This window comes from Candoia aspera, chromosome 16 (assembly GCF_035149785.1).
Source record: "Candoia aspera isolate rCanAsp1 chromosome 16, rCanAsp1.hap2, whole genome shotgun sequence".
Taxonomy (NCBI): domain Eukaryota; kingdom Metazoa; phylum Chordata; class Lepidosauria; order Squamata; family Boidae; genus Candoia; species Candoia aspera.
Window position 1 is genome coordinate 6,097,500 of NC_086168.1, and position 27,901 is coordinate 6,125,400.

Below are 27,901 nucleotides of genomic sequence, written 5' to 3' on the forward strand. Positions count from 1 at the left end.
AAACCGATACTTTTCCTTGGCCGTAAGAAGCCTTATCACTGTCCAAATCTTGGCTGAAACTTGGGGAAATAAATTGCCTTCTAATTAAACCAGCATTTCAGAAAAAAATCAGTGAAGAAGGCTGCTGTCCCTCAGGCAGTCTGTGAGATTCAGGATACCGTTCTTTGAGTTTCCTGTTGGCTATTTTTGTGGCCGTCCGAGCATATGAGTCCTTTAATCTGTCTGATTTGTGAGTACATAGAAGTTATTCCTTGGGTTAGGAGGTGCCCAAGCACTTGGTGCCTTCTCACTTCTCAATGCTCCATGCATTGATTTAGATGTAAGATGATGCAGAGTTCAAACGAATAGGCTGTTCTAGTTCTCCAAACAATTCTTCAGCCCACCCACCTCCTGTAGGTGGGTTCCTTCAAGGCCCACAGCCCTGGTGAGATGAAAAGCGAAGAGCCCCAGAGAGAAAGGAAATGGGGACCATCCTCATCTTCCATTCCTTTCAACTTCTTATGGGAGAAGCAACCTCAAGGAAAAAACCCTGTCCTGATGGCTTCATTGAGTAACCTTGTGGAGCACGGTGCCCAGGAGAAGCTGAGGAAGAGAGCCAATTTGCCTTATGCCTCAGGCTAGGAAACAAGTCCCTATGTTCCTGGTTCTTCCCATGGAAATACGAAACTAAGATGGGGCACATAGGAAATCAAGATGCTGAGGGAGGCATCAGCATCTCACCAGGGTTGTGGGCCTTGAAGGAATCCATCTGCAGGGGGTAGGTGGGCTGAAGCATTGGACAGAACACTAAAAGAGCCCGTTACTTAATTGTGCATGATCTTGCATCTCAAGATCCATTTGTTGCTATACTAAAGACCCCTGTATTAGAACCCACACTTAGCTTCTCCTGGCCGCAAGAAAACTGCCTTTTTTTTTTTTTTATACGTTGCTTTCAATCCAGCTTCCTGCTTGCCCACTTCCGTCCACGCGGCTTTAAATTGTGGCTGCCGGCGCAGTGTTCTTTGTCAGCACTTGTAAGCTGGGGGTGGGTGGGGTGTCGGTCTAGTTCAGCTCAGATGCCTGATATTTATGCCATGCCACTCGATCATCCCGGTGGGGCTGTGCAAGGGAAGGGTTTGCTCTCCTGGTTGAAGCATACTTGTGAAAGGTATGTGCAAGCCGAAGACTGGCTCAAAGATGTGGGGGAGGAGGGGAGGAAGCTAGAATGATGGCTCTACTTAAAAAAAAAAACCCTGCAGTTTCCTGTTGATACTCCCTGCTGTCTTTCAATAGCCATGTGGTTTTTGCCATCTGTAAGTTAGAAAAAATCTTTTATTGCTGGCACAGCTACTGCCATCTCTTTCCAGCCCAGTCAAATGTGGCTGGTAGACCTATGCAAACTAGCAATCGGTGTAGCTCAATTCAGGAAGGACTGACGTAAAAGCTCCTTGCAGTATATTGGGCGTAAGGCGACAAATCCTGCCGTTTACCCCCTATCTCCCCACATGCTTCCAAGCCAGAGTAAGCAGGCGAATATAGTTATTTCGAACCATCCCACTGTTCACACCAGCTTGTGGGTGTGGCTGAAGTCTCAAAAATAGCCAGGTAAATAGCCAAACCTAAACATGGCAATGACCAGTAGCAAAAAAACTCATGCACACGCCTTGCATGCCAGAAACGAGGCATAGGGAAATAGTTGCTTAAAAGATAAAAGAGTCTGCTGGAACTCTGCCCTTTATGTGAGTCCAGATCCACCTTGGCTGCAACACTGGCCCATTACAGCTGATGTGAAGCATCTCTGGATTTTTAAAAAATTATTATTGTTTCCATGGATTAAAAGACAAATCGAAAAGAAAGGAAAGGAGAACTAAGCAAGTGCAAGAAATGAAAAAGAAAGGAAGAAACTAAGGTTAAGAAATAAACGACTTCCCACCTTTTCCACAGAGAATTGCAATCTTATTGCCCCTCCTCCCTCCTAGATGTTATACGTGCCCCTTCAGCCGCTCCTTAAATCCACGTCTTTCTTAATCTTCAAATCTGTAAGTCATTGTGTCATTTTTTTTTCTTCTTTCTGCAAAAAGTACAGGGGGTCTTAACAAAACTGAATTCCTAGCTATGCTTTCTAAGGGACGTAAAAAGGCATCTTGGGGACTTCCTGCGGTGCACCATCAACCCTTCTGTGGCTTCTAGAATTGCCCAGAGTGGGTGGAAACCCCTCAAATGGGGGTCCTTTTTGCATTCCCTGGGATTTTGGAGGGAGTGTGCAAGAGGCAAAAATGGCGCCCTGGGCAGAAGTTTTAAGGCATCCATCCTTCCCTTAAAACTCCCACATAAACATGTGCTGTAATGCGCCCCCAACTCCATTTTTGGAGCATGACCCTTGGCGTGCCGTGCAAAACCTGGTGTGGTCCTCAAACCAACAGCTGTTGCTCCCACCTGCATTAAATCCTAAAATGCTCATTAGTAGTAATTAGAGAACTTGGTCCCTGGGGGGCAAGAGCTAATCTGTTTATCAGCTGATCTTGGGGAACATGTTGCAAGGGGGGGGAAATGAGGGAAACTGACCCCACTTGGGAGAACGATCGAATTCATATGTGGCTTCTGAAGAACAATAGCTTCCCCTCTTCCCCTCTTTAGTTACGTGGTGCCTGATGCCAGTTTCATCCTTCCTTCCTTCCTTCTTGTGTTGCTGTTTCTTGCCAGCAATCCTGCCTCTCCCCCTTCCTCCAGCATGTAACCTGATGATAGCAGAAATTGTTGTTATAACATGCACTTAGTTGATTTCTTTTCAACACATTGTCTTGGGAATCAGGTTGGGGCTGAAAGACTGTCCGAGCTGGGTTGCATGGGAGATATTTCATTTTGTAGAAATAAGCTAATCCTTCCTTCCTTCCTTCCTTCCTTCCTTCCTTCCTGACCTGAGATTGTCTTCAGATGCTCATGATCAAAAGTTCCCCACGCACAAAAAAACATGCTTAGCATTTTCCTGAAACCACTTCGTTTTCTGCATGTAATGTGGGTGGCTATGGGCCTATGATGGACCATTTATAATGCCCAACTCCCTCCCATCACAAGCCAGGATGGTGATGGAGCAATCATCCAGGAACAGCTGTCCCCTTTGATTTGGCTGAATAGATTACCTGCCCAAGTCCTCTAGTTCAGAAAGAGCTTCCCTGGATTCCGAGTGGTCTCCAAGATCTCAAGCTGAGACTTTTGATCACTTCTTATCTGGATTCCGAGTGGTCTCCAAGATCTCGAGCAGAGACTTTTGATCACTTCTTATCTGGATTCCGAGTGGTCTCCAAGATCTCGAGCAGAGACTTTTGACCAGTTCTGCTCTTGAGATCTTTGCGTGAATCCAAGGTGTGAAGCCGGGACTTTGTGTTTAAAGTCTGTGCTCAGTTCTAGGGTTCCATCCGCCAGATCCACTGGCTGCCCGTTGATCACTTTGTGAAATTAATTCCTGTGTTTGTACGCTTAAAGTGGCGAAGGCATTTTCCCCTTTCTCTCATCTTTGTAATTGCCAGAGGTTGGCTGGGCATCTTGACGCTACGGCTTTGCTGAAAGGGGGTGGCGGACCACAACCAGTTTTGCTGCATTGTCTGTCTTGAGAATCTGTGGGAGGTCTTCCACTTCTTTTAAGTTCCTTAAATTTTTAATCAATGTTTAGCTGGCATGCTTCTGAAAGCAAGGGGGTATGTTTCATACAGTATTTAGATCCAGTACTACCTGCTGTTTTTACCCCATATATTACTTATTTAGGGCTAACGTTTCATGAACTTCATTGTGACTCCTGGGCATGAATGGACAGTCACGTGACCCGCATATGGTATACATTCCCTATGGCCTGTGCATCACTGCTACAGGAATAACCTTGGTCTCCTTTGGAAGACTATAATCAAGAGCTCAGGCAGTGGCGGTGAAGCATTTCGCCCACTTGCGCCGGAGCATAGCTTTTGCTGCTTAGAAGTGTCTATAAAGCAGGGCATTTGAATGTTGGTCCTGCGAAAGAGGGACCATCTTACAAGATGAGTGTGATGTTGGGCATTTCATCCAGCCTTTTTCAAGGGGGTGGGTCAGCCCCCTTTTCCCAGAAGGTTGCTAGCATGTCTTATTACCAGAGCCGCTAATCCAGAGCTTGGTTGCCAGAAGTGGACAATGCATCTGAAAGGACCAAGGGTGAGGACTCCTCCTTTCAGCCATTGGGAGTCCTCCTTGTTTTATCTGAAGACGGAGTCTCCTTCGCTTTGGAACCCCAGCCTTCTGCAAACATTCCAGGGACAACATAAAGACTGGGGGGGAGTGCCTTTTTATGACTCCAGTGCCGTTTTTTGATCTGCCCAGCGACCCCTTGTGTGTAGGCCAGCTTGATTCCAACTGCGGAGTTAAAACGTTTGCTGCGAAGGCATCTTAAATGCAACCCCGGTGCAGTTCTGCATGTTCCTCAAACCTCGTAAAGCCATCTCCCCGCAAAATCATTCCTCTGTGTGTGTGTGTGTGCGTGTGTGTGTGTGTGTTTAAACCCTTTCTACCTTTCCCTCATGGTTCTCTTGCTGCATCTGGATATTTTTAGCCTGTCTGTTTCTCCCCATTCTCTCCTTCCCACTCCCCGAATTTGTTTCTGCCGTCTGAGGCCAGACTGGCAATTTCTCAGCTTGCTCATTTTTTGCTTTATCCCTCTCCTGTGTAGTCTGCCTCACCATCTCTCCATCTGTTTCCTCTTCCAGTGGCTTGTTCACGCCACCTTGTTTACGTGCTTGTTCAGTCTTGTGGGGTCCAACGCTCTGTCTTCCCCTTTTGGCACGTGAGGTGTCGAGGTCCTGGAGACCTCGGGCCGTAACAATGGAAGGACAGTAGAAGAATGAGCAAGAAGGAAGGTGTATAATTTCCTCCAGACACACGCATTTTAGTTTGATTCGGTTCCAGTTTCAGATTTAGAAACTATTGTGTGGGAAATCTTGAGCGGATGCCCAGTTGGAGATTTGTGCAGTGGGCTGTTTTTTTAAACGGTGGAGCATAAATTGCTCCTGGAAGGCTTAGTGGTTGAACCTTATGGTCTTACCTCCAACTTAAGCTAAGGTGGATCTCAGCCCGGGTACGAATCAACCCATTTTCCATGCTTCTACGATATATTGAACCATAAACTAACCCAATAAGACTGGTTTTTGACAAAACACCTTCCAAACAACCCAATCAAGGATAACTCTAACCAAGTTGAGCTGTGAATGCAGCTATTAAGTTTGTAACTGATCTGGTTACCATTGGGTGTGAGCCCAGACTGTGAATGGCAGGCGTGGGTCTTGCGTTTATAGTAAGATACATTCCCTCTGTGCTCGCCCCTACATGCCTTTCTCCTTGTAAATTTCCCACCCCTTCTGCCCTAGTCTTTCGTATTGCAATCTACTCCCTTGAAAACTGGCTGTCTTTGGGGGCATTGACATGGATTTAATAGGGGAGAGGACCCCAGTGGCTGTGGTTTTCTCTCGCTAGCTTACCCGATAAGGTTGACGGGAGGCTTAAAATACAGCTCAGAACATCTTAGAATAAGAGCCAGATGCAAGTGTGATGGGTATGTGAAGGTGCTCCTTGACCTCAACTCTTTTGTTATTGCAATACAAGGGAAAAATCCCCTGTCTTTTGCTCTACAGACTGTAAACTAGTCTCCTCTCCTTGCAGATCATACAGGTAGTCCTTGACTTATGGCCACAATTGGTGACAACTGCGGTCACCAAACGACGTGGTCGCTAAGTGAGGCATCACATGACCGTGCTCAATTTTACGGCCTTTTTTGCTGTGGTTGTTAAGTGAATCACATGGCCATCAAGTGAATCCGGCTTCCCCCATTGATTTTGCTTGTCGGAAGCAGGCTGGGAAGGTCGCAAATGACAATCACATGACCCTGGGTTGCTGCCACCATCGTAAATACATAAGTGTGGGGACTGGTTGTAAGTCACTTTGTTCAGCACCGTCCTAGTTTGAATGGTTGCTAAACGAATGGTCGTAAGTCAAGGACTACCTGTAGTTCTGCTTAGACCTCATAGGTCACACCCGCCTGCCTTCCCTTGTACGCACAAGTGATCCAGAAAAAACAATGGCCCTGAATTATAAGTGCGCAGATCACCATGCTTCTCCCTGGTTGTTGTAAAACCTTGCCTGATCCCTCTTCTCTCTGGAACGACAGAGTGCGTTCTTGTCTAAACGAGTGCTTGGTAAAAGCTTCACGCCCAGGAGATTATGTGGCCTGAAGGAATCCATCACAATGATTAGGATATATCCTGGGTGACAGGGTGGGGGCATGTGCGTGACAAAGTGTACAGGCAGCTGCAAGGCTTTTTCAGGGAGGGAAGTCAAAGAAGGCTAGGGAGGAACTGAAATTGCTTGGGAACGCAAAGTTCTTTTTAATGAATGTTTCTCCCTGTTGTTGGGAGTCAGGCGAGTTTAATAGGCGACGGTGATGATGGTGATGTCAATTGGAGGGTCTTCATCTTTAGATTGAAAACTGTGTGTGTTTTCGAAAACGTTTGGCAGGAAACCTTCACTCCCTCCACCCAGCCTAAAAACTTGTCATCCTTAATTTCATAATCTTGAGCTGTCACGCTTAACTTAATGCCTGTGAAAGATGGGGAAGCAAAGGTCACCCAAAGGTGTCCATGTAACCAGCTCTTTTATGGAATCCTTAACTCATTCCCATTTACATTTTGGAACGTTCCCTGTTGATTATTTGCTGGCTGGTGGGTTCACACCCCTTGTGCTAAATCATAATAGGGTTGGTTTGGTTTGGGGCTATTCTAACGCAGCTCTTCTGGCTTGCAGGCCACTGTTGCGTACACAAGTTGTGTGTAAACTTAGTCAGTTGGGTTTGTTCCAAACCAAGTGTGCCTTAGCAAAATGGGTGAACCCATTCCTGGTGTTGTTAGCCGTTTAAATATGATCCAATATGGCGGTAGCTAAATGGAGCTCAGATCAGGAATTTTGAGCTGCTCGGGAAGTTGGTGAAGTTGGCGTTATTGATCAAAGATGTCACTCCCCACCCCCATCTTTGTCTTCATTGGCGTTCTGTCAAAGGGCAGTTTGAGCCAAATGTGCAGCGGGGTAAACCTAGAATTGAGAGTCAGTTTGGTGTAGTGGTTAAAGGCAATGGGCTAGAAACTGGGAGGCCATGAGTTCTGGTCCCATCTTAGGCATGGAAGCCAGCTGGGTGACCTTGGGCCAGTCCCTTTCTCAGAAGGCAAGGGCAAACCACTTCTGAAAAACACTTCCCAGAAAACTTCAAGGACTTGTCCATGTCGTGGCTGGAAGTCAGGACTGAAGTCACGGTTGACTTGAAGACACAAACCAGAAATAAAACCAAAGATCCCTAGAACCCTTTTAGCACACTGAGAAAGAACATTGCCCTCATCCCCACCCCGACGTCGCCCTAATCAGCATGGCCAGTTCGTAGGATGTTGGAAGTTGTAGTTCAACCACATCAGGAGGTCCATAGGTGCCCATCTCTGCTTTGGCTCAACCTACAGTGAACTTCTCTGACTTCAGCGTTCATGTCAGTCTTGAATTATCCTAGGAGAAATACATTCCGTATTTTTAAAGGAAGGCCAAGATTTTTCCCCCCCAACGATAAATGGAGGGAAAGAATAGGAATGTCTAGCTACTCACCCTTTTTTCTCCCCTTCTTCCTCCTTGTAGATGTAAGCAGGTCTTCGTAGGGCAGAGGAAAAACAGACGGTGTCTCTTCCCCTTCGCATCCCCATGGCACCCCTCCAGCTGCAACTCTTGTTTTGAGCCATCTACCGCTAATTCAGATTGTGATCCTCTATTTCTTCCCCCAGGACTGAGTTTACCTTGGACGAAACCATGTCAACGTGTGGCATAGAAGACGATATTCCTCAGGGGGAGAGGAAAACGGTCACCGACTTCTGTTACCTGCTGGATAAATCTAAACAGCTTTTCAATGGCTTAAGGTCAGTGCATCTTCAGTGGCTTAAGGTCGGTAAATCTAGGTTTACCCACATTGTACAAGCTGCAACGATTTCCACTTTCCTTCTGGGTGCAATTCAAGGTGCTGGTTATTACCTTTAAAGCCCTATACGGCATGAGGCCAGGTTATTTGCAGGACCGCCTTTCCCTAAGGACATTTGCCCGTCCCACCAGGTTGAATAGGGTGGGCACGCTCCTAGTCCCCTCCCTTAAATGTTGCCATCTGACAGGCCCTGGGAAGTGTGCCTTTTCCATGGCAGCCCCTGCTGTATGGAAGACCCTTCCCCATGAAGTTTGGCAGCCCCCCCCCACCCCCGTGCTTTTCACCTTCCGAAAAGCACTGAAGACCTAGTTTTCCCCCCAAGTGCTGGAATGGGGTGAGATTGATGAAAGCAACCTGTGGGCTGCATGGGAAAGTTAAATTGTGGTGTTAGGTCTTTTGGTTTTAATACTATTCGTTTATTTTTTTAAATTGTAAATAGATGTTGTTTTACCTTTTGGTTGTGGGCAGCCCAGAGTTGGGTGCAAGATGGGTGGCTGTGTAAAGGGTTTAAATAAATGAATAAAATAAATCTTGGGTGCTCAAGAAATAAGCAAGCAGGGCTGTGGGAATCTCAGCTTAGCTAGGCGGGGAGAGGACAGAATAACTGCTCAGAAATTCTGCCGCTGAGCAGCCCAAATGTTGGGCTGAATTAATGTCTCCTCCTTGATTGCTTTTGCACCCCTTTCCACTGCCTCAGTGCTAAATCTCCTCTTCCCTTGTATATATCCAAGTGTTTCAAAGTCTGCCAGCCTTTTTACGAGTTCAGGGCGCGTGATATTCCTCACGTTTTGTCTGGATTAAGGCAAAAGAGTCCCCGTTTCTGCATCAGCAAGGTAGACAAGTGAGCCGTTCTACCATCGCTCGCTATGCCGTAATTTGATCATGGCTTTAAGAACCTACGTTTACAAATGTGTAGGCGTTTGGCTCTTGCACTGAGAAGCGGGGGGTGGGGGGGCTAGGAATGTTGCCTGCATTGCTCTGCAAGTTTTGATGTTGTAAGAAAGGGTTTCTGGGGGCGAGGGTCCTTCTAGACTCAAAAGCAGTGGGAAGCCAAGCCCTTCCCCAACCACGCGTCAGCGCTTGAGCGTGCCAAGTTGACCGAGGGTGGAATCACCACCGCCTTGATGATCCCGTGCTGGCATTCCTGCAGCTGCAGAGGGGGCTGTGCATGGTCTCAGCTGCTATGAATGCTTCTCAAGAGGGAGATGTTAAGGTCTTCCTCCGACAGACACATCTGTTAAAAAAAAAAAGCTGGAGGAAGCTGATTGCAAACAAGCCCACCGCTGTACAGGTCTAGGCTGTTCCCTCTCTTGTCTTGGCGGGATTTCTAATCCTGAAGAAAGCCAAGGAGCTGACATGTGCAGTAGATTCCCTTGTTTCCTGGTTGTGCTTCTTCAAGCTGTTGCTGGCTAGATATTCCTGCACGAAGGCCCCAAATTAATGCCTAGTTTGGGAGAGCTATCCAAGTTTGATGGTTGAGGGCTAGCATTTGGAGTCATTCTTAAGTCATGCTTGCTTTCTGTCCACCCTAGCTTTCTTTGTGGGTAAGCACAGTATGGACTTTCCTAGTTCTTTATTGCAGGATTACAGGGGTCTGAGGTCTTTCAGTTTGCCTCGTCCCCCCAGTGGGTAACCTGAGGTCTTTCCATTTGCCGTCTTACAGAGATTTGCCCCAATATGGGCAGAAACAGTGGCAATCTTACTTCGGCAGGACCTTTGATGTTTACACCAAGCTCTGGAAGTTCCAGCAGCAGCATCGGTAAGAGAACAGATTCAAGCACGGGGCTGTGGGTCAAGGCAGCCTAAACCCTCTCAATTCCTCTACTAGACCACAGGATTTTCAGTGGGGAGGAAATGCGAGCATTCATATTTCAGAAAACTGAAATACATTTCTCGCGTAAGTCTGTTGCTTTGGTTGAGGTGGGATCCTCACCCCGTTGGGGGCTTGACTGAGCTGCCTCTCCTAGCTCATTTAGGCAGCAAATGGGCTCAGAATCTTAACGAGCCCAAATCCAAAGGACTAGCGCAGCTAGTTGTGTGCTGAACCAGAGTCTGACCTGCGGTTTCCTCTTTTGGGTCGGGGGACAAAAATGAAGACAAGTTCTGGACAATCGGTATGGCCTGAAGCGCTGGCAGATTGGAGAAATTGCTTCCAAGATCGGGCAGCTTTATTACCACTACTAGTAAGTAACTGCAATGAGTGGGAGGAAAGGGTTGGGGTGGAAGAGCAAGGCTGATGTGGGAAATGCAGGCACTTGGGCTTCCCAAATGGTACGGTTCTGAAAATGCGCTCAAGAATAGTGATGGCGTCTCAAAAGGCAGAACTGTCTTGCAGGAGTCATCAAGGAGAACGTTTTTGAAGTCATTCCATAATCCACATGGTGATCTAAGTGACCTCGTACGCCATCAGGCCAGCCCGAACATCACAAAATAGCAGTGGATTTTTTGAGTTCCCCACTTCATCACACTGGGTGCTCAGTTGTGGGGTGGGGTTGGCTGATTTTGGAATGCAGCATCTGCCTTGAGGCAGACTCAATATGGGACATGAGGGAAGACTGTTAAACGATTAAATTAGGTTCTGCTGCTGTGACAGATGGAGTCAGGAGCCTGCAAGTCCCAGCCAATTGCATGGTTTCCTGAACAGAAACTGTCCTCTGGTAGTTCCCATTTTCTCCGTGCAAGAAAAAATGAGGAGGACTATCAGGAATTACTGTAGCCACTACGCTTCATCTTGCGCTGCCGTCAGGATAGCTGTGAAAAAGATACAGACATTCAGTGCAGGATAATTGAATCCCTCATTCTGCAACTTGCTTTTAAAGATGTAAAATCAAAGGGTTGCCTGAGTGCCATTACTTGTTAAAGGTTCTTAATACACCCCTATCGCTTCATGATAGAGAGGAGTAAAATATGATTCTGCACCCTTTTGACAGTGGGTCTGAACTCCCTGGTCAGCTAGAGAGATTAAAAAAGAAAGACTACATTGATACAGTATTTTTGGGATGGTCCTCCCTGACCTGATGCTTCCCAGAAGAGCTGAACTTCCCAGAACTTGCCATCTGGGCTGGAAATTCCAAGGGTTGGAATCCAACTCATCTGGGGAATGCCCAGTTGGAAACCTGCTGTGGATGTTCTGATGCCACCTTGCCTGGCAGGCTCTATCAATGCTGTGATGGGTATGAAGATTTGTCTTAGTCCCTTTACCACTCTGGTGGATGCCCAGGATATCTGATGAGAATTGAAAAGAATAATGGTGGGAGTGTGGAGTCCTTGGTGCTCTCTGAGCCCTGTTGTTTTCTTGCAGACGTTTCGTTGCCAGACTAGGCAACATCTTCAGTGCAAAGAGGGAGCGGGCCTTGCTCTCTGTTTATATTTCTTTATTACTCACCTTTCTATCACCGCCCATCTCCTGCTAAAAGGGGGACTCTGGGCGGTTTACAATGAAATTCACCTTAAAACCTAACATCATAAAATCACCAATATTAAAATAATAAAAATATAAATATAAAATCCAAGTGGGAGATTTCCATTCCGTCGGGAGAACTCTACATCGCCAGCCACCCCCAGAAAGAGCTATTGCCCTTCCCATCCCAGGCGAGGCGGCAAAACCAGGACTTCAAGCCCCTCCGGTAGGTCAGGAGCGAAGGGGCCTGCCTCACCTCGGGGGGTAGAATGTTCCACAGGGTGGGCGCCACTGCAGAGAAGGCCCGCCCCCTGGGCCCCGCCAGATGAAATTCTCTTACAGACGGGGTCTGCGACATGCCCTCTCTGCGTGATCGGGTGGGACGGGTTGATGTTATAGGGATGAGACAGTCCCTCCGGTAGCCTGGCCCCATGGTTTGCCCAGCTTGTTGGTGGAGGTGTTCTCTTCTTGGGAGTTCCTTGATTGGGCTGTTGTTTGCTGCTTGGTTGAGTGACTGAGTTAATAGTTCCTTGATTAGGGTGTATTGTGCTGTTTGATTGTTCATCTGGTGTTAATCCTAGTGTTAATCTTTGCATATCTGGGTGCTGATTGCTGGCGGGGAGGTGTTCTGGTCTTTTGGCTTTTCTATTGTCTCTTTTGAAGGGTATGTAAATATTGTTTATCTCTATGGAAACTGTGAGCACCCTAAACCAAGCCAAATCCAAAAAAGCGAGAGAATTCCTGGAAGCCTGGCACTCAGACCAAGCAGCCATCAACAGACACATAGAGGTAAACAACATCTACATACCATTCAAAAGAGACAATAGAAAAGCCAAAAGACCAGAACCCCTCCCCTCCAGCAATCAACACCCACCATGGTATATAAACTGAGAGCAAGGCCCACTCCCTCTTCGCACTGAAGATGTTGCCTAGTCTGTCCATGAAATGTCTGCAAGAAGACAACAAGGCTCAGAGAGCACCAAGGTCTCCACAGTTCAACTCTGAGCTACAAATAGTCACTTCGAATGGTGGGAATCTCAGTGAGCATTGCACTGGAAAAGAACTCTTCTCATTTTCCTCCCCAAGTGGGAGTTGAAGCAGAGAGCTGATCTCACCTCTTTCCCCCCACAGCCTTCGCACATCTGAAACAAGCTATCTGAATGAAGCCTTCTCCTTCTACTCTGCAATTCGGCAGAGGTCTTATTATTCGCAGGTCAACAAAGAAGACAGGTCAGGCCATGCCTCAGTCTTGTGAGTTTTCTTACGATTCAAAAGCGAGAAGTGCTGCATTGTCATTGTGTGGCTTGTGGAGGTGGGATGGGGGGATTCTGTGACAAGCTCTTGTTTAAAAGGGGACAGGCTTTTGAGGATCTATCACCCACTGAGGTTGGATCTCTGGAATATAGCAGCATAACTTGGTTCCTTCTGGCATCAGGGTTTTGCTTTGCCTTCTCTTTGGAGACCATCATCAGATAGGACTTCTGAGAAGATGCAGACCTAAAGATGACATGGTGTCACTCAGGATTCCTCCAGAAGAACCATCTTAAGATGCAAGGACTCATGTTTCCTCCCAGCTAACTTGTTCCTGTCCTCCTTGCCTTCCTCTTTTCACAGGCCTGAGCTGGTAGTTAAGAAATTGCGTTACTATGCCCGGTTCATAGTGGTATGCCTCTTACTCAACAAAATGGCTGTGGTTAAGGATCTTGTAAAGGTAACCCCTCGTGTCCTATTACTACACTAAAGGTTGTAGCTGATCAGCTCAGAGCACCTTTACGAGAAAGGCCTATTCTTTTCCCAGGAACTATCAGAAGAGATAGAAGATTATACACATCGCTTTAATACAGAAGATCAAGTGGAGTGGAATCTTGTTCTGCAAGAAGTGGCAGCTTTCATTGAGGTAAGGACTCAAATCCCTGTACTGCTTTTTTGCAAAATCGCTCGGATCTGCTCCAAGTTGGACTCCAGGCGTGAGGCGTTGTCTGGAGAGATACCAGGGGAACAGGCTCACCCAGTTATCTGGGAGCAATTTGATCCTGTTGGACCTGAGGAAGTGGACAGGATCCTACGGACAGTAAATGCCACCACATACCATCTAGACCCGTGTCCCTCCTGGCTAGTAAAAGCAGGCCAGGAGGTCACATGTGGTTGGGTCCATGCAATGATTAATACATCCTTGGGAGAGGGGGGTGTTTCCGGCAGCCTTTAAAGAGGCGTTGGTACACCCCCTCCTCAAGAAGCCATCGCTGGACCCTACTGTTCTGGACAATTTTCGTCCAGTCTCCCACCTCCCCTTTCTGGGGAAGGTGGTTGAGAAAGCGGTGGCTTTGCAGCTCCAGAGGGTCCTGGAGGAAACGAATTATCTAGACCCCTTTCAGTCAGGTTTCAGGCCCAGTTATGGGATGGAAACGGCATTGGTCGCACTTATGGGTGATCTCTGGCGGGAGCGGGATGGAGGCAGTGCATCCATCCTCGCTCTCCTTGATCTCTCAGCGGCTTTCGATACCAGCGACCGTGGTATCCTTTTGGGGCGGCTCAGGGAGTTGGGGGTGGGTGGCGTAGTCTTACACTGGTTCACCTCCTTCCTCCAGGGCCGATCCCAATCGGTGTTGATAGTGGAGGAGAGATTGGCCCCGCGGCCCCTTCTTTGTGGGGTGCCACAGAGATCAGTACTCTCCCCTCTCCTTTTTAACATCTACATGAAACCGCTGGGCGAGATCATCCGTCACCATGGGGTGAGGTATCATCAGTATGCTGATGATACTCAATTGTATATCTCCATCCCGGGTGAAGTAAGTGATGCCGTGACCACCCTCTCCGAGTGTCTGGGGGCTGTGGGGGCCTGGATGGGGAACAACAGGCTTCAACTGAACCCTGGTAAGACCAAGTGGCTGTGGGTTAATGGTTCTTCTGTATCCGGGATATTAACATCTCTGGTTCTGGATGGGGTTGCACTGCCCCAGACAGACCCGGTGTGTAACTTGGGGGTCCTCCTGGACTCACCGCTCCTGCTCGAAGAGCAGGTGGCAGCCATGGCCAGGAGAGCCTTTGTGCAGCTACGTGTATGCACCAGTTATGCCCCTTCCTGGACCAGGAGGCCCTTCGAATAGTCACTCATGTCCTTGTTATCTCTCAGATAGACTATTGCAATGCGCTCTACATGGGGCTACCCTTGAAAAGTATCCGGAAGCTTCAGCTGGTCCAGAATGCAGCTGCGCGAGCTGTTTTTGGTGCCCCCAGAAGGGCACATGTAACAACACTGCTGCGCGAGCTGCATTGGGTACCAGTTTGCTTCTGGGTCCAATTCAAGGTGTTGGTTATCACCTTTAAAGCCCTACATGGCATGGGGCCAGGTTACCTGAGGGACCGCCTCTTCCCCATTACATCAACCCGTCCCACCCGATAGTGCAGAGAGGGCATGCTATGGACCCCGCCTGTAAAAGAATTTCATCTGGCGGGGTCCAGGAAGCGGGCCTTCTCCGCAGCAGCTCCCGCCCTGTGAAACATGCTGCCCCCGGAGGTGAGACTGGCCCCATCACTCCTGGCCTTTCGGAGGAGTCTGAAGACCTGGTTCTGCCACCTCACTTGGGTGGAGAGGGGAATAGAGTTACATGGAGATGGTTGTTATAGACCACTCCTCCCACACTTGGACTGTTTTAGATGTTTCATCGCTTGGATTTTTTATTCTTTATTTTTTATTTCTATTTATAGTATTTTTACTGTATTTTATTTTTTGTATTATTGTGATGGTTTTAATCTCTTGTTGTAAACCGCCCAGAGGCCTCCGACGGGAGGAGATGGGCGGGGATAAATTAGATAAATAAACAAACAAACAAACATCTCTGTGGGTTCTCAGCTTGGGGCAAACGGAAACCTGGACTGGGCTGGGTAATCTTACAAAACGGTCTGCGAAGGGTTCCTCCGCATTTGGACGAAGGATCTGTGAAATTTGAAACAAGGCCTGGCAAGCAGACATTCCATCAGGGTATTCAAAGGAATATTGGCCATGCTAATTTCTACCTCTTTGTTGCACGTTCATTTCCTTAATTTAATCTGGAGTTGGGTTATTCACACTAGGTCCTTCAAACCCTTAGCTGGCTCTTCTTCTTTCTAGGCAGACCCTGTGATGGTCTTGAACGATGACAACACCCTTGTGATCCTCTCCAACCGCCTCTCCGAAACGGGAGCCCCCCTGCTGGAGCAAGGGATGATTGTGGGGCAGTTGACGCTCGCAGATGCCCTCATTATTGGCAACTGCAACAATCAGGTGCGATCCCCTGAACTTGGGTATTCCATCACACATCACAATAACGGTGTGGTGTCGGCTGGTGCCACAGGTTCATCTAGTTCAGCTTTCTCCATGGTTCACCAAGTAGGAGCCAGTAGAGTTTTGGAAGACAGGTATCTTCCCTTTCAAGGAGGAAGATCTTGTGAAACAGTTTCCACCATACGTCTACAGCGCCACAATTTATCAAAGTGGTAAACGGAGACGGGCTGACGGAAAAGGAAGTTAGCGAGAAATACATCTGCCCTTAGCTCTATTTAACATCGCTTTTTAAAAGGACTTTTAGAATGTCTCCACGTGTTATGTTATCTTTCTGTTCTGCCAGTCTTCTGGCATTTGAGCTGCATCTTTTTTCATGCATTCTGTGGGGAGGTCAGTGAATGTATTTTGTTCTTGAGATGGTGCCAGCTCTTCTACTGCCTTCTGCTGCTCTTCCTCACGCAGACTAATTGTCCGTATTTTGTGGGAAGGCGGTATCCAAGCTACGAAGTCTTTTTCAGGCAACTAGTGAACAGGCTTGGCTGATCTCTAACCTGGTTTAAAGTGCCCCTGGTTCTTTGGTAGGTGAAGTTTAGTGAGCTGACAATTGACATGTTCCGGATGCTGCAGGCTCTGGAGAGGGAGCCAATGAATCTCGCGACGCAGATGAACAAGCCAGGGTTGCAGGCAAGTCCTTTATGTAGCATTGCCACATGCTTCATTTTTCTTGGGATTGGGGTCAGCTGTTGGAGGCTCTTTAGAATTCTCATCCTAAGAGTTCGGTTTATTTATTCATTTATTATCATCAACTCTTTGTCAGATTTATGTATCCCGCATTTCTTCCAGGAATGCTCAAGGCTACGCCAGGTGGGCGTTTGGGCTGAGAAAGTGTAGCTGGCCCAGAATTACCCAGGGACTTGGGGAAAACTTGAATCTAGGTCTCCTGAATCCTAGTCCCCACCATGTTGTAGATCTTCATCTTGGGGGTGGCTAGTATCATAGATTCCCCAACAAACAAGATCTGCACTGCTTGGATTTTATATTTTATATCTATTTATTTTTTACGGATCTATTTATATTGTAATTTATATGTTTTAATTGTGTTTTTATTGTAAACCGCCCAGAGTCCCCTTTTCGGGAGAGATGGGTGGTGATAGAACTTTGATAGGTAGGTAGGTAGGTAGGTAGGTAGGTAGATAGGTAGGTAGATAGGTAGATAGATAGATAGATAGATAGATAGATAGATAGATAGATAGTCATGAGTAAGGATGGCGAGCAGGGGGCTCCCATCCAGACTGTCAAGCGCATGCGTAGCACTGAGGAATTGGTCAGCCATTCCAAGAGACACAGATCAGGACCGCCTTAACCCTTGGGGGTTATATGTCTGGGTTTTCCCACGCTTCTTCAGTTTGTTAGGATTCCTGTTAAGTACTAGCAATAAATATTAGAGACCGGTTCCTTGTCTCAGCGTGTTTCCTGGCTGTTAGGACATAGATAGATAAAAAATAAAGCCATTGTATTTTGCCCTTTTGAGGCTAACACATTAAAAATGAGAACAGGATTCCCAAGATGGGCTTAACTTCTTTTTAAGAAGAATGCCCTCCAACTCAGCAGGCGAAAAGCCCCAGGGCGAAAAAAAAACCCAGTTGTGTCCACGTAGGCTTCTTGATCTTGCCCACCTTGAGCATCTCAGTCCAGTGCACGGGTCTCCTAAAAATATCAAGAGCAGCTACGGAACGCTCACCCGCCCGCCTGACGTCATCAAGCGCTTGGCTTGGTGTCAGCTCGGCGCGTTCCGTGACCCTGCCGCTGTGGCCCATCCATCGTGGCCACCGCCTTAGAGCAGGCGTGAGCCCAGAGGAGAAACCACGGTTCTGTATGGAAACACCAGCCAGATCAAAGAAGGCTGGCCTTTTATATATTTGGGGGGGCGGGGGAAAAAGCGCCTAGAGCTCCTCTAAGGTCGATTTCTCTCTTACGCAGGAGACCACGGAAAAACCAGCCAGAAGAGAAAACCCTCACAAGTACTTGTTGTATAAACCAACTTTCAGCCAGCTGTATACCTTCCTAGCTGCATCATTTAAGGTTTGTGAAAGCGTGGTGAGGCCGGGGTAGTCTTCTAAGAGGAGGTTAAATCTTCCATATCCCTCCTAGGGGCAATAATAAACTCCATGAGGTCAAGATATCCCCCAGATTAGGTGAAGATGACTGGAACAAGAAACAGACTGACCCTGAGTTAGGGTTTCACCTCAAATTCGTTTCTCCCTGGAAGAATTAGTTTAGGGGTTGATGTAGTTTGTCCCCCCAGAGCTTTGCCTATTTGGGTTTTCAAGCAGCCTCGAGCGATCTGCGATAGCCGATCTTTAAAAACGTCTCGCTTCCCAAATGTACCTTCCTGACTTCCCTCCTCTCGTTCCTCCCCTGGTCCCTCTTTCAGGAGCTGCCTGCGAATAGCGTCCTGTTGATCTACTTGTCAGCCACGGGCGTCTTCCCTTCAGGTCGTTCGGATAGTGAAGGTACAAATAAAGGAATGCTCCCTGTCATGAACAGGGCTTGAATTCTCTTTATGATTCCCAGACTGCGAGGCAGCCTCCACACGCTCCCCATTGCTCCCAGGAGAAGCCTGTGCTTCCCTTCACTGGTGTGTCAAGTGAGGCCAAGAACGGGTCTTCAACTGTTTGGGCCATACCTTTCAGAGACCAGAAGAATTTGACCCACTTCTGGTCCTTCCAGTTTAGGCACAGTCCCTTTTGTGGGGTGAAGGCATGGGCCTGCGCCCTTTTCACCCTACTGCTGGCGGGCCATGTCAGTCAGGGCCAGGTCCCTCTGTTCTTGCTCTGGAGAAGAAAGGATGAAGAAGCAGCTTCTGTGCTCCAGGGCTCCCTAGGGAGAACGTCCAGTGGGATGTGACGAAGACAGAGATGTTCCTATTGACTATTATGTGGAAGGTGTCCGCACCCTGTCAGAAATTCTGAAGTTTTTCTGGTTTACCTGGCCTGCCTTTTTGAAAACCCAGTTCAGATGCAAAACCAGACCTTGGTGACTTTCTAACTTGGTCTGGGGGTGGCATGGTGAGTGTTTCCTTCTTCATCATGACAATTCAAGCCCTTCTCATGACTTCAGTAGTTCCCCTCCTCCGACTCCCACTTCTGTGTCCTTCCTTCTCCAACCTGAGAAGAGGAGGTTCAGGGGCAATTTGCTACCTGTTGCTCACCCCTCCCTCCCAACGCCCTCCCCCTTTTGAAATCTGCTGCTGAATCCTTCGAGCAAAACCAAGTGAAACCAATTGGGATCTCATGGACTTAGCTTTGCCGTCAACTACGGGATTCCTTTCCATTGACGTTGTACTCCCCTCATTCCATCCATTGAAGATTGGCATTCCTTTATAAAAAGCATGCTTGTTACATCTTCCTTGCATGAATCATGAACTTGCTCAGATTCTTTCACCCACTCCTCCCAACAAAACCCTGTAAGAAAAGTGTAAGGGTCGTGGGGTTGTTTCCCCCAGCCCCAAATAGCTTTCGAAAAGCTGTTACAGGATTTTCGGAGTGTGCTTTGGTGCTGGGTCCATTCGCTTCTTAGGAGCACATGTACTTTTGTCTATGTCTTGTGAGCTGTTGTCTCTGATACTTGGTAGACCAGCCACCCATCTCTAATTTTTGGAAAGCCTTTGAGATTTCCAGCAGTTCTTCTGGCTCTCCAGTAGAATGAGAACTGTTGAACTGATCTAGGCCATCCAAAAGCTTTGGGCACGGTTTCTCAGCACTTTAGTGCATGCATTAGAGAAGCCTCCACTCACCTCAGTCTCTGCCAGACTGTGATCTAGATCGCATGTCGCACCAAGCCTTGGTCTGTAAGAAAACGAAACACATCATGTCGTGGCCTGACGTAATGAAGGAGCATAATCCAACACATCCGTCCGATTGGCGTCTAGAGTCAAACCTGGATTTATGACGATAGAGAGCCATTATGGATAATGTGGTTTTGGCTCTCAATTCAAAGTGTGCATTGACTGATTACGTGCCTTCAAGTCAATGTCGACCCTTTGCAGTCACATAGACTTCTCTGGGATCATGTGTCCCCAATCCAGCCCTTCAGGTCTTCCAGTGGAAAAGGGTGCATACAGTCCAATATTTAATGCTGGTTTGTACGGTTGTATTTCACACTCAACTTGGTTGGGTGTTAACAAATTATCCATTGGTGAAGGCATGAATAGGGACCAGCAAATGGCTAGCTTTGTACCTTGGCTGAGCATGAGCCCTGTGAATATTCATTTGGCAAGAAGCCCTCTGGAATTTGGTGAGACTTGAATTCTAAATATACCCACACTGGCTTGAGTTGAAGGTGGGGGAACCTTTGGCTGGCAAAAGCCATACACTGGGATAGGCTACATCATGCATGCAGGTGGGGCAGAGCTTGGAAAGGGAATTTGGGGGAGTGGGTTTTTATTTTTGTCTAGTTTAGGGCTTATGTCATCAGAAACTACACTATTCCTTCTCATATACCCCTTGATTATAAGAATCAGGAGCTAAGTCTAACGCAGCTTAAAACTGGCGTGGCGTTGTGAAAGATGATGCTATCCCACTGAGCAGACGTTAGCTGTAAACCTTACGATGTGGCTGATGCCCCAGGTTATCCCATGAGGTTTTGCTACCCAAGGCAAAGGTATTCCTGCTTTCCATCCTATCATTAAAGCATCTTAAATCGACCAAAACACAAAAGAGTTGCTGGGAAGACCAGGGCAGGTAGTGTGATGCACACTTCTCCACCTCCTGGCCTCTCACCACGACCCTTTGGCTTTGCCTAACAGTAGAGTCAGCCTCACAACTGCTGAGAACCAGGTGAACAAAGAATTTGTCCCCCTGTGGGGTTTTTTTTTTTTTGAAGCTTTCCAAAGCCCCCCTCCCCTCTTTCAGGCATTCAGCGGTGGCCTTTCTGGCGTTGGCTGAGATTAATAACAGTCCTGAAATTCCAACTTGCACACGGGATGGAAAGACAGATTCTCGTTCGGCAGGGTATTAATAGCGGTGCATGTTCAAGGTTGTCTGTATGGATCCTTGCTGCGTGAAATAAACCCAGTTCTCTGGAAAATGATCTTTGGCCATGTGGATATACCGGGAGAAGGCAGTGGCGGCCATCCAGCCTGTCATTGTGTCCAAATTTTAATCAGTGCACCGAAGAATTAGATCAGTGTTTCTCAGACTGAATTCTGGGAGTTGAAGTCCACACATCTTAAAGTTGCCAAGTTTGAGGAACACTGAAGTATAGGGAAGTTCACCGAATGCTAGGTTGGAAGGATGAAGGCTTGACCATGCTTTATATAACCCAGGAGGGAGGCAGAAGCTGCATTAGGCCTAAACCCCAAGGCTGTTGTCCAGCAAGTCATCGGCAACCTCTTTCAACTATCACAATTCTTCCAGCTGGAAATGTCATCCTTATTCCGTGTTTGTTTTGTCGCTGAGCCAGCTGCTCCCCTTACCTTGACCCCCATTTGCCGCCTGCAGGTCCCTACGATTTTGGGGGCGTCCTGACAAATAGCAACCGGGATGTCGTAAACGGGGACGCAACCCACAAACGGAACCAGTTGTACAAGGAAATGCATTGGTAAGTTGCTTGTTCCTGGAAGATGGGGCAGCCGGTCGCCCTCTGCGGTCACCGCTGCGGGACGGGCGGCCATATAAGTCAAATCAATCGGTCTGGGATAGCACTCTTTGGGAAAACTGGTATTCTGCTCCCATGATCCTTTGGGCCTTTGCATTGGCTTCGTACAGATGCACAGAACTGTTCCGTGCCAGTGTGCAGCAATAGTAAATAATAACTATTAACGGGACCGAGAAGATTTATTTATTTATTTATTTATTTATTATCCCGCCTTTATTGTTTTTGTAAATAACTCAAGGCGGGGAACATCCCTAATACTCCTTCCTCCTCCTATTTTCCCCACAACAACCACCCTGTGAGGTGGGTTGGGCTGAGAGAGAGTGACTGGCCCAAGGTCACCCAGCCAGCTTTCATGCCTAAGGCGGGACTAGAACTCACAGACTCCTGGTTTACCTTATAATAATAAATAAATTAAAAATAATAGTGGAAGCCTCTTTGATTCCACTCTCCCCCACTTTAAGCTGGCAAAACTTTTTGGATCTTAACATTCTTTGATTCCAACATAGTTTAGATTGTGACAAGTATAAGATTCAAGCGACAGCTGATCCTGTGGCGATTTTTGGAAAACAAACTTGGATATTATCTCTGTTTTTACTGATGGTCATGAGCTTCCTAGGGTCATTATTTGAGATGGGTGGCCATGTAAGTCCAATAAACAAACAAACACAAACAAACAAAATGATTCTTATTATATGAGATGGGTGGCCATATAAGTCCTATGGATGGATGGATGGATGGATGGATGGATGGATGGATGGATGGATGGATGGATTCTGAGTCTACCTTTCAGGACATCTTGACTGCACAAGGCCTTTTGCAAATACTTTTTTTTAAAAATGCAAAAATACAATAAAAGACAAACTGCACGCTAATGCTAATTTAAAGGTCCAGACGCTACTAAAAAACGGCAGTGGCAGAAATGCTTTTTCAGGAAGTGCAACATTTTTACTTAGCAGTCCTTAGAATTCCATAGGTACTACAGTTAACACGCGGAGACAGTGCAGGAATAGCCAGAGGGTCTAAAGAATAAGCAAAAGATTCAAAGCTTGAGAGCCATAGATCCTTTTTATTTGTTATTTAAAATAAAATACACGCCCCTCGCGTTGGGGAGAGCGTCTGCAGATCTAAAGTGGGGGGCTTGGTGTGGAATGGCACCATCTCTTTCCTGCACATTCTGAATCCTTACCTGTTTCCTTTTTCAGCCTGCACCCTGGTGATCTCTACCCTTTCACCAGGAAGCCTCTGTTTGTCATAGTGGACTCGTCGAACAGCGTCGCCTACAAGGTAAGGCCCCGGCTAATGCTGTTTAGAGTTGCTAGTCCTCCTGAGCATATTATCCTGGGATGCTGGACTCTGTATGGCATGGAATGAAGAAGCCAACTGCCCAGAGAAAGAAGTGAGCCTAACATTAGAGAAATATTTTCTTGGATTTAGCATTTAAGTTGCAAATAAATGAGGAGTAAACAGTAAACCTATTTACCCCCAAACCTAAAGGTTTCTAGAAGAGAAGACCTGAACTTTGCTTAGGTTTCCGCACAAAGCATCTATTTTGAAGCAATGATCCAGAAAACAACTGCAATTTCTGTTCCTGGACTTCCCGTGTTCTTTATGGAGTTAAAACACCAGTGACTGCAGCAAAGGATGTCGCTACCTTCATACCTTGCAGTGATGCTTGATATAGTTGGGTGAGGTGAACCAGCTATTGTGATTCAGAAGGCCTGTTTTATGGATTTTCCTGTGGCATAAACCTGGCCAACTGCAGGTAGCCAGCACAGACCAGGACACAGCACATTTTGGCAGGCTCCGTTGTCTGTTTCCACGAGCTGATTCATATTTTCTTTTTGCCACTCTGCCACAGCTGCTGTTTTGCACAGAACTACAAACTACAAACAGACCCTCCATAAACCTGCTTGGAGCGCTGTGCTTAGTCAGCATATTGCTAAAAGAGGGGAAGGAAAGAGAGGAGATGAATATCATTCGTACTTAATCCTGCCGGTCTCTGATATATAACCCTGGTAGGGATTAGTTTAATGAAACTTAGCTGACTGACCCCCTTGGAAAGGAATTGCTATTTTGTACATTAGATCCTGAATATCAGGCTGGAAGAAAAGCTGGTGCAGTTGATGGTATCCCCTCTTTCCCCCCCGTGTTTACCCCCTCCAGAAATTTCCAGCATCCTCCAATATCTTTCCCACAGCGAGGAATGTGCTAATAGGGAAACTGCCTTGGCAGAGAAAACAGTTTTGCTTCTCAGCATGGTCTTCCACGCTGGGATATTTCCTATTGTGTTGTCCATCTGACTTCCCTGCCGCGCAGCATAAACTCCTGTTACTGACTTCTTGGCCCAACAGACTGAGCATACTGCTTCTCGTATGGAACTGACTGTGCGCATTTGATTAAAAATACCTCTCTTTTGTAATCATAGAGTAAGGGATAGTTTTGCAATCATACTTGTTTGCTGCAGAGAAAATCTGAAGTGGCTTCTTTCTATTTCTTTTTATTCTTCCTCACTGCACCTTGCTTTGTTCCTTCCCTCCCTCCCTCCCTCCCTCCCTCCCTCTTTCATTCAGTCTTGGAATTTCTTTCTCTCCTTCCTTCCTTCCTTCCTTCCTTCCTTCCTTCCTTCCTTCCTTCCTTCCTTCCTTCCTTCTCTGATCCTTCCTTCCTTCCTTCCTTCCTTCCTTCTCTGATCCTTTCTTCCTTCCTTCTCTGATCCTTCCTTCCTTCCTTCCTTCCTTCCTTCCTTCCTTCTCTCTATTTTGTATTAGTTTGTGTTAGTTTTGATGTTCTCTTTAAAACTTTTAGTAAGATTTGTTTTTTTAAAAAACCTCTCTCGTAAGAGTGAAATTGCCTCTAAGACCTACGCGGGTCTCTCTCCATGGTTTCCTTCTAGAATTTCACCAACTTATTTGGGCAGCCGCTGGTGTGTCTGCTTTCCCCAACAACATATCCAAAAGCCTTGCAAGGTAGGAAGATGCTTCTCCTCTCCCGTTCTGGCATTACAGCTTTGTAGCCTCAAAAATATCAACGAATGGAAGACGTTAGTTTCACGGACTAAAAGCTGGCACAATGTCCTCGATCTCTCTGAACCCCAACCAGCCCTTTTGAGCAGAGAGAATCTGCCTTCTTGGGCTTTACAGCCAATGTTCACATTAAGGAACAGGTTGAGCCTAAAGCGTTTACAGGTGCTGCGGTCTTGAGCTGGGACTACTCTGGGACAGCAGCCTTGCTTGGGCCCCATATATCTACTTTTCTTGTGTCTTCCCGATGGCTTTTAGCAAACTATGAATTGGGCTGTCGAGGCTTCCTGTTCTTGGCCCTGTTTGAAGAATGAATCCAATGGAAGACACTCTCTGTAGCTCGGGGTTGAACTGTAGAGTTCTTGGTGCTGTCTGAGCTTGGCTGTTGGTCTGCAGATGTTTCATTACCCGACTAGGGAACATCATCAGTGCTAGGACTCACTAGCACTGATGATGTTACCTAGTCAGGTAATGGAACATCTGCCGGCCAACAGCCAAGCTCAGCGTGAAAAATGAATGCTGATCTGCACAAATTAACTCATGCCTGATCTCTTTTAAAATTATATTAGGGGAAACAGCATAAAAGCCCGGGGTATTTGCTTCTAGCCTACCGTGTTGTTCTCCTGGAAAAACTTAGTATTGCTCTTGAGCGATGGGTGATCCGTGTGCCAGCCATCAACGAAAATAAATGTTGCGGTTCAGGAGAATCGGATACAATTCAAAAAGGGGTGAGCTCAGACCACTGAAGGGGGCATTTTCTCCTCAAGGAAAGGACTAAAAACGTTTAGCAATTAGGAAGGAAAATGGGTCCACTTAAAAGGGAGCTGGGGTTTCTGCAGATGTGTAGGAGAGAGCCTTCCCTTGGAAAAACAAGCAATTGAACACAGCGTGACCTGCGCAGGATTCCTATCCTGTGGCTTTTGGAATTTAAGGAATGTTGCTGGGTTCAGACAGAAGAAAGTATTCTGACGACGGTCGTCCAGTTTGTAATAGCTTGTTGGGAGGCTTAAAAATTCCTCTCTTCCCACGTCGTAGGGACGAAAGCAAAACCAAAAAAGAATCCTACACCTATCCAAAGCTCGTAAAAGCGACATCTTCATTAGGGCCACTGAAATTCTCGGTCTGTTGCACGCTTTCGGGATTCTTGGGACTCTTAGTCAGGAAGAGGAAAAGCCCGGGGGAAAAAAATTGGGTGGAGCCCAGCAATGTAGCTGATCTTGGAATCAGTGTCCTTAAATTCTTCAACGGAATGTAGAGGGAGTCCCCAGACCTTTCAGCTGGGTATTATCAGATGCAGAGCACTCATAGACTGCAAAGATTCTCCTCTCAAAACTTGCTAGAAAGACAAAAATGAAGTCCCCATACTTGGAATGATAAATCTCAGCTTTTTAGACAGAGTTGCTTCCATCCTGTGTAAGAAACATCTTTGGCTGATGGAAAGAGAAGAAACGTCCTTGATTTCTTTCTCTTCTCCTAAATGTCCCTCATGCTGTTTGGCAACAAAGTCATGAGGGCCAGAAGCCGTTCCTTAAACCTTTAGGGTTTCATAGCTCAGCAGTGGAAGTGTAAGGGGTTTTGGAATAACCTTGAGGAGCGGGAAGAAGAACCGATAAGAGAAATTTGAGTCTGAGGCGGAAAAGTAATTTGAGAAGGCGTCTCAGGCTTGACCCTTCCTAGTTCTCTTGAAGATGAAGGGAGGGATAGGGGAGGCACATTCAGACATCAGACACAAGATTCTGTTGCTCTAACCTTATAATAAAAGTAATAGCATTCATAACTACGGTTTCCTGGTCTGGTCTATCTCAAAGAGCGGACAGGAAGGCAGCAGGAAGGTGGGAAACAGAGGTTTCCTTTTCCCTGTCCCTTCCATTTTTCAAAAAGATGCTCTAAGGGTCCTGGAACAAGATAGCTGAAGACCCCAAACCAGTGAACTCCAGTTGAGGGAGAGAGAGACCTTCTAGCATTCTTATTGCAGGTCCCCGGCCAGGTGCCTATATTGTACGGGCAAGAATTATGCTTCTCTAAGGACACTGAGGAAAGAATGGGAGCGCAGGGCTTCCGCCAATCTCTGGGTCCCCACAGGGGGCTGCACTGGGTGTGTGTATTAATTGCTGTTTTGTTTCAACCAAAGCTGTAGTAGACTTTGTTTGTCAGGGCTGACTTGCTTAGACCCACTTAGTGGGAACATCTCTGGCACCATTAGCGGATCTTGGTTGGGAGCTGACTATTTGCTGGTTTGAAAGGCGCTCTATACCAATTAACTTTCCAACCCGTTTTTCCAGTCCCCATAACTGTAAATGGTTCAGAGGTGTCGCTCTCAGAGAGAGACGCCCCTTTACCACCTCCTTCCCAGCATGAAGTCCAGTCTGGTGACATAATTTGTGACACAGAAAACTGGTGGTCAGCAGTGAATGCATGAGAGAAGCTGGAGACTTCACTGTTTGGCTCTGAAGGTAAGTTCTGCTCCATGACTAGGGGGAAAAAAATTCTATTTGCTCCTGGGAAAGTGGTGAAAAAAAAATAGTCCAGAGTAAGGCCAAAAATAGAGTATTTCCCTTTAAAAACAGCAACAGAACAACACCAAACGGTGAATGTCTCCAGCAGAGAGGAAATCCCACCCCAAGAATCCTGTTGATTTTTTTATTGATTTACTTTTGTTTATCTACTACCAATTTGCAAATGGACTCATGCAATTGTACAGGTAGTCCTCACTTAACAACCACAATTGGGACCGGAATTTTGGTTGCTAAGTGAAGCAGCCATTAAGTGAATCTGACCCAATGTCACGACCTTTTTTGTGGAGGTCGTTAAGCAAATTATGGCAGGCGTTAAGTGAACCCCATGGTCATTAAGTAGATCACGCAGATTCCTATTGATTTTGCTTGCTGGAAGCTGGCCGGGAAGGTAAAAAATGGTGATCGTGTGACCACGGGACGCTGCGATGGTCTGTTAATCGGTTGCCAAATGCCCAAGTCGTGATCACATGACCATGGGGACACTGCAATTGTCATAAGTGTGAAGACCGGTCGTACGTTTTTTCAGCACCGTCATAAGTCCAAACCGTCACTAAACGAATGGTTGTGAAGCAAGGACTACCTGTATAATTAACCCAAATAATGGTGGCAGTAATATAAAAATAATACAAAAATGATCATCATTAAAGCCATCAAACTATTATAAATTACCATAACCAGAGTCATAACAGAGGTCTTAAATAAATGCCCTTCTGAACCGCTCAGATTCTGGTGGGGCATTCAGAATTGTCACCGTGGGTCACATCTCTCACTCACTCCCCATTTCTGCTGGGTTCGCTGTGAAATTGTTTGGTTTTATTGTCTTCTAGATCAGTCTCAACGAGGCAGCCTCTTCACCTTCTTTTTGAACAACCCTCTAATGGCATTCCTATTTGTCTCTGGATTATCAAGCATGCGTAAAGGATTATGGGACAAATGTCACGATTACCTTCGCAAAATCAACCGGGATATTGCACAGCTGTTGACTCATTCCCGTTCCATAGGTATGCTTTGAAGGAGAAGGAGATTTGTAGCCCCCCAAAAATCTGG

The 27,901-nt window shown here is 46.8% G+C and overlaps 1 protein-coding gene across 1 annotated transcript in view; it reads left to right on the top strand.

Moving 5' to 3' along the window:
* Window positions 1–27,901, top strand: part of SCAI (suppressor of cancer cell invasion) — a 46,774-nt gene that overhangs the window by 15,372 nt on the left and 3,501 nt on the right. Inside the window, exons 2-15 of the mRNA XM_063316200.1 lie at window positions 7,806–7,937; window positions 9,660–9,755; window positions 10,093–10,179; window positions 12,528–12,626; window positions 13,011–13,107; window positions 13,195–13,293; window positions 15,508–15,660; window positions 16,243–16,344; window positions 17,641–17,742; window positions 18,095–18,173; window positions 21,162–21,261; window positions 22,521–22,602; window positions 24,212–24,284; window positions 27,682–27,855. Of these exons, the coding sequence (XP_063172270.1) occupies window positions 7,806–7,937; window positions 9,660–9,755; window positions 10,093–10,179; window positions 12,528–12,626; window positions 13,011–13,107; window positions 13,195–13,293; window positions 15,508–15,660; window positions 16,243–16,344; window positions 17,641–17,742; window positions 18,095–18,173; window positions 21,162–21,261; window positions 22,521–22,602; window positions 24,212–24,284; window positions 27,682–27,855 (1,475 nt within the window). The remainder of the gene's footprint in view (window positions 1–7,805; window positions 7,938–9,659; window positions 9,756–10,092; window positions 10,180–12,527; window positions 12,627–13,010; window positions 13,108–13,194; window positions 13,294–15,507; window positions 15,661–16,242; window positions 16,345–17,640; window positions 17,743–18,094; window positions 18,174–21,161; window positions 21,262–22,520; window positions 22,603–24,211; window positions 24,285–27,681; window positions 27,856–27,901) is intronic.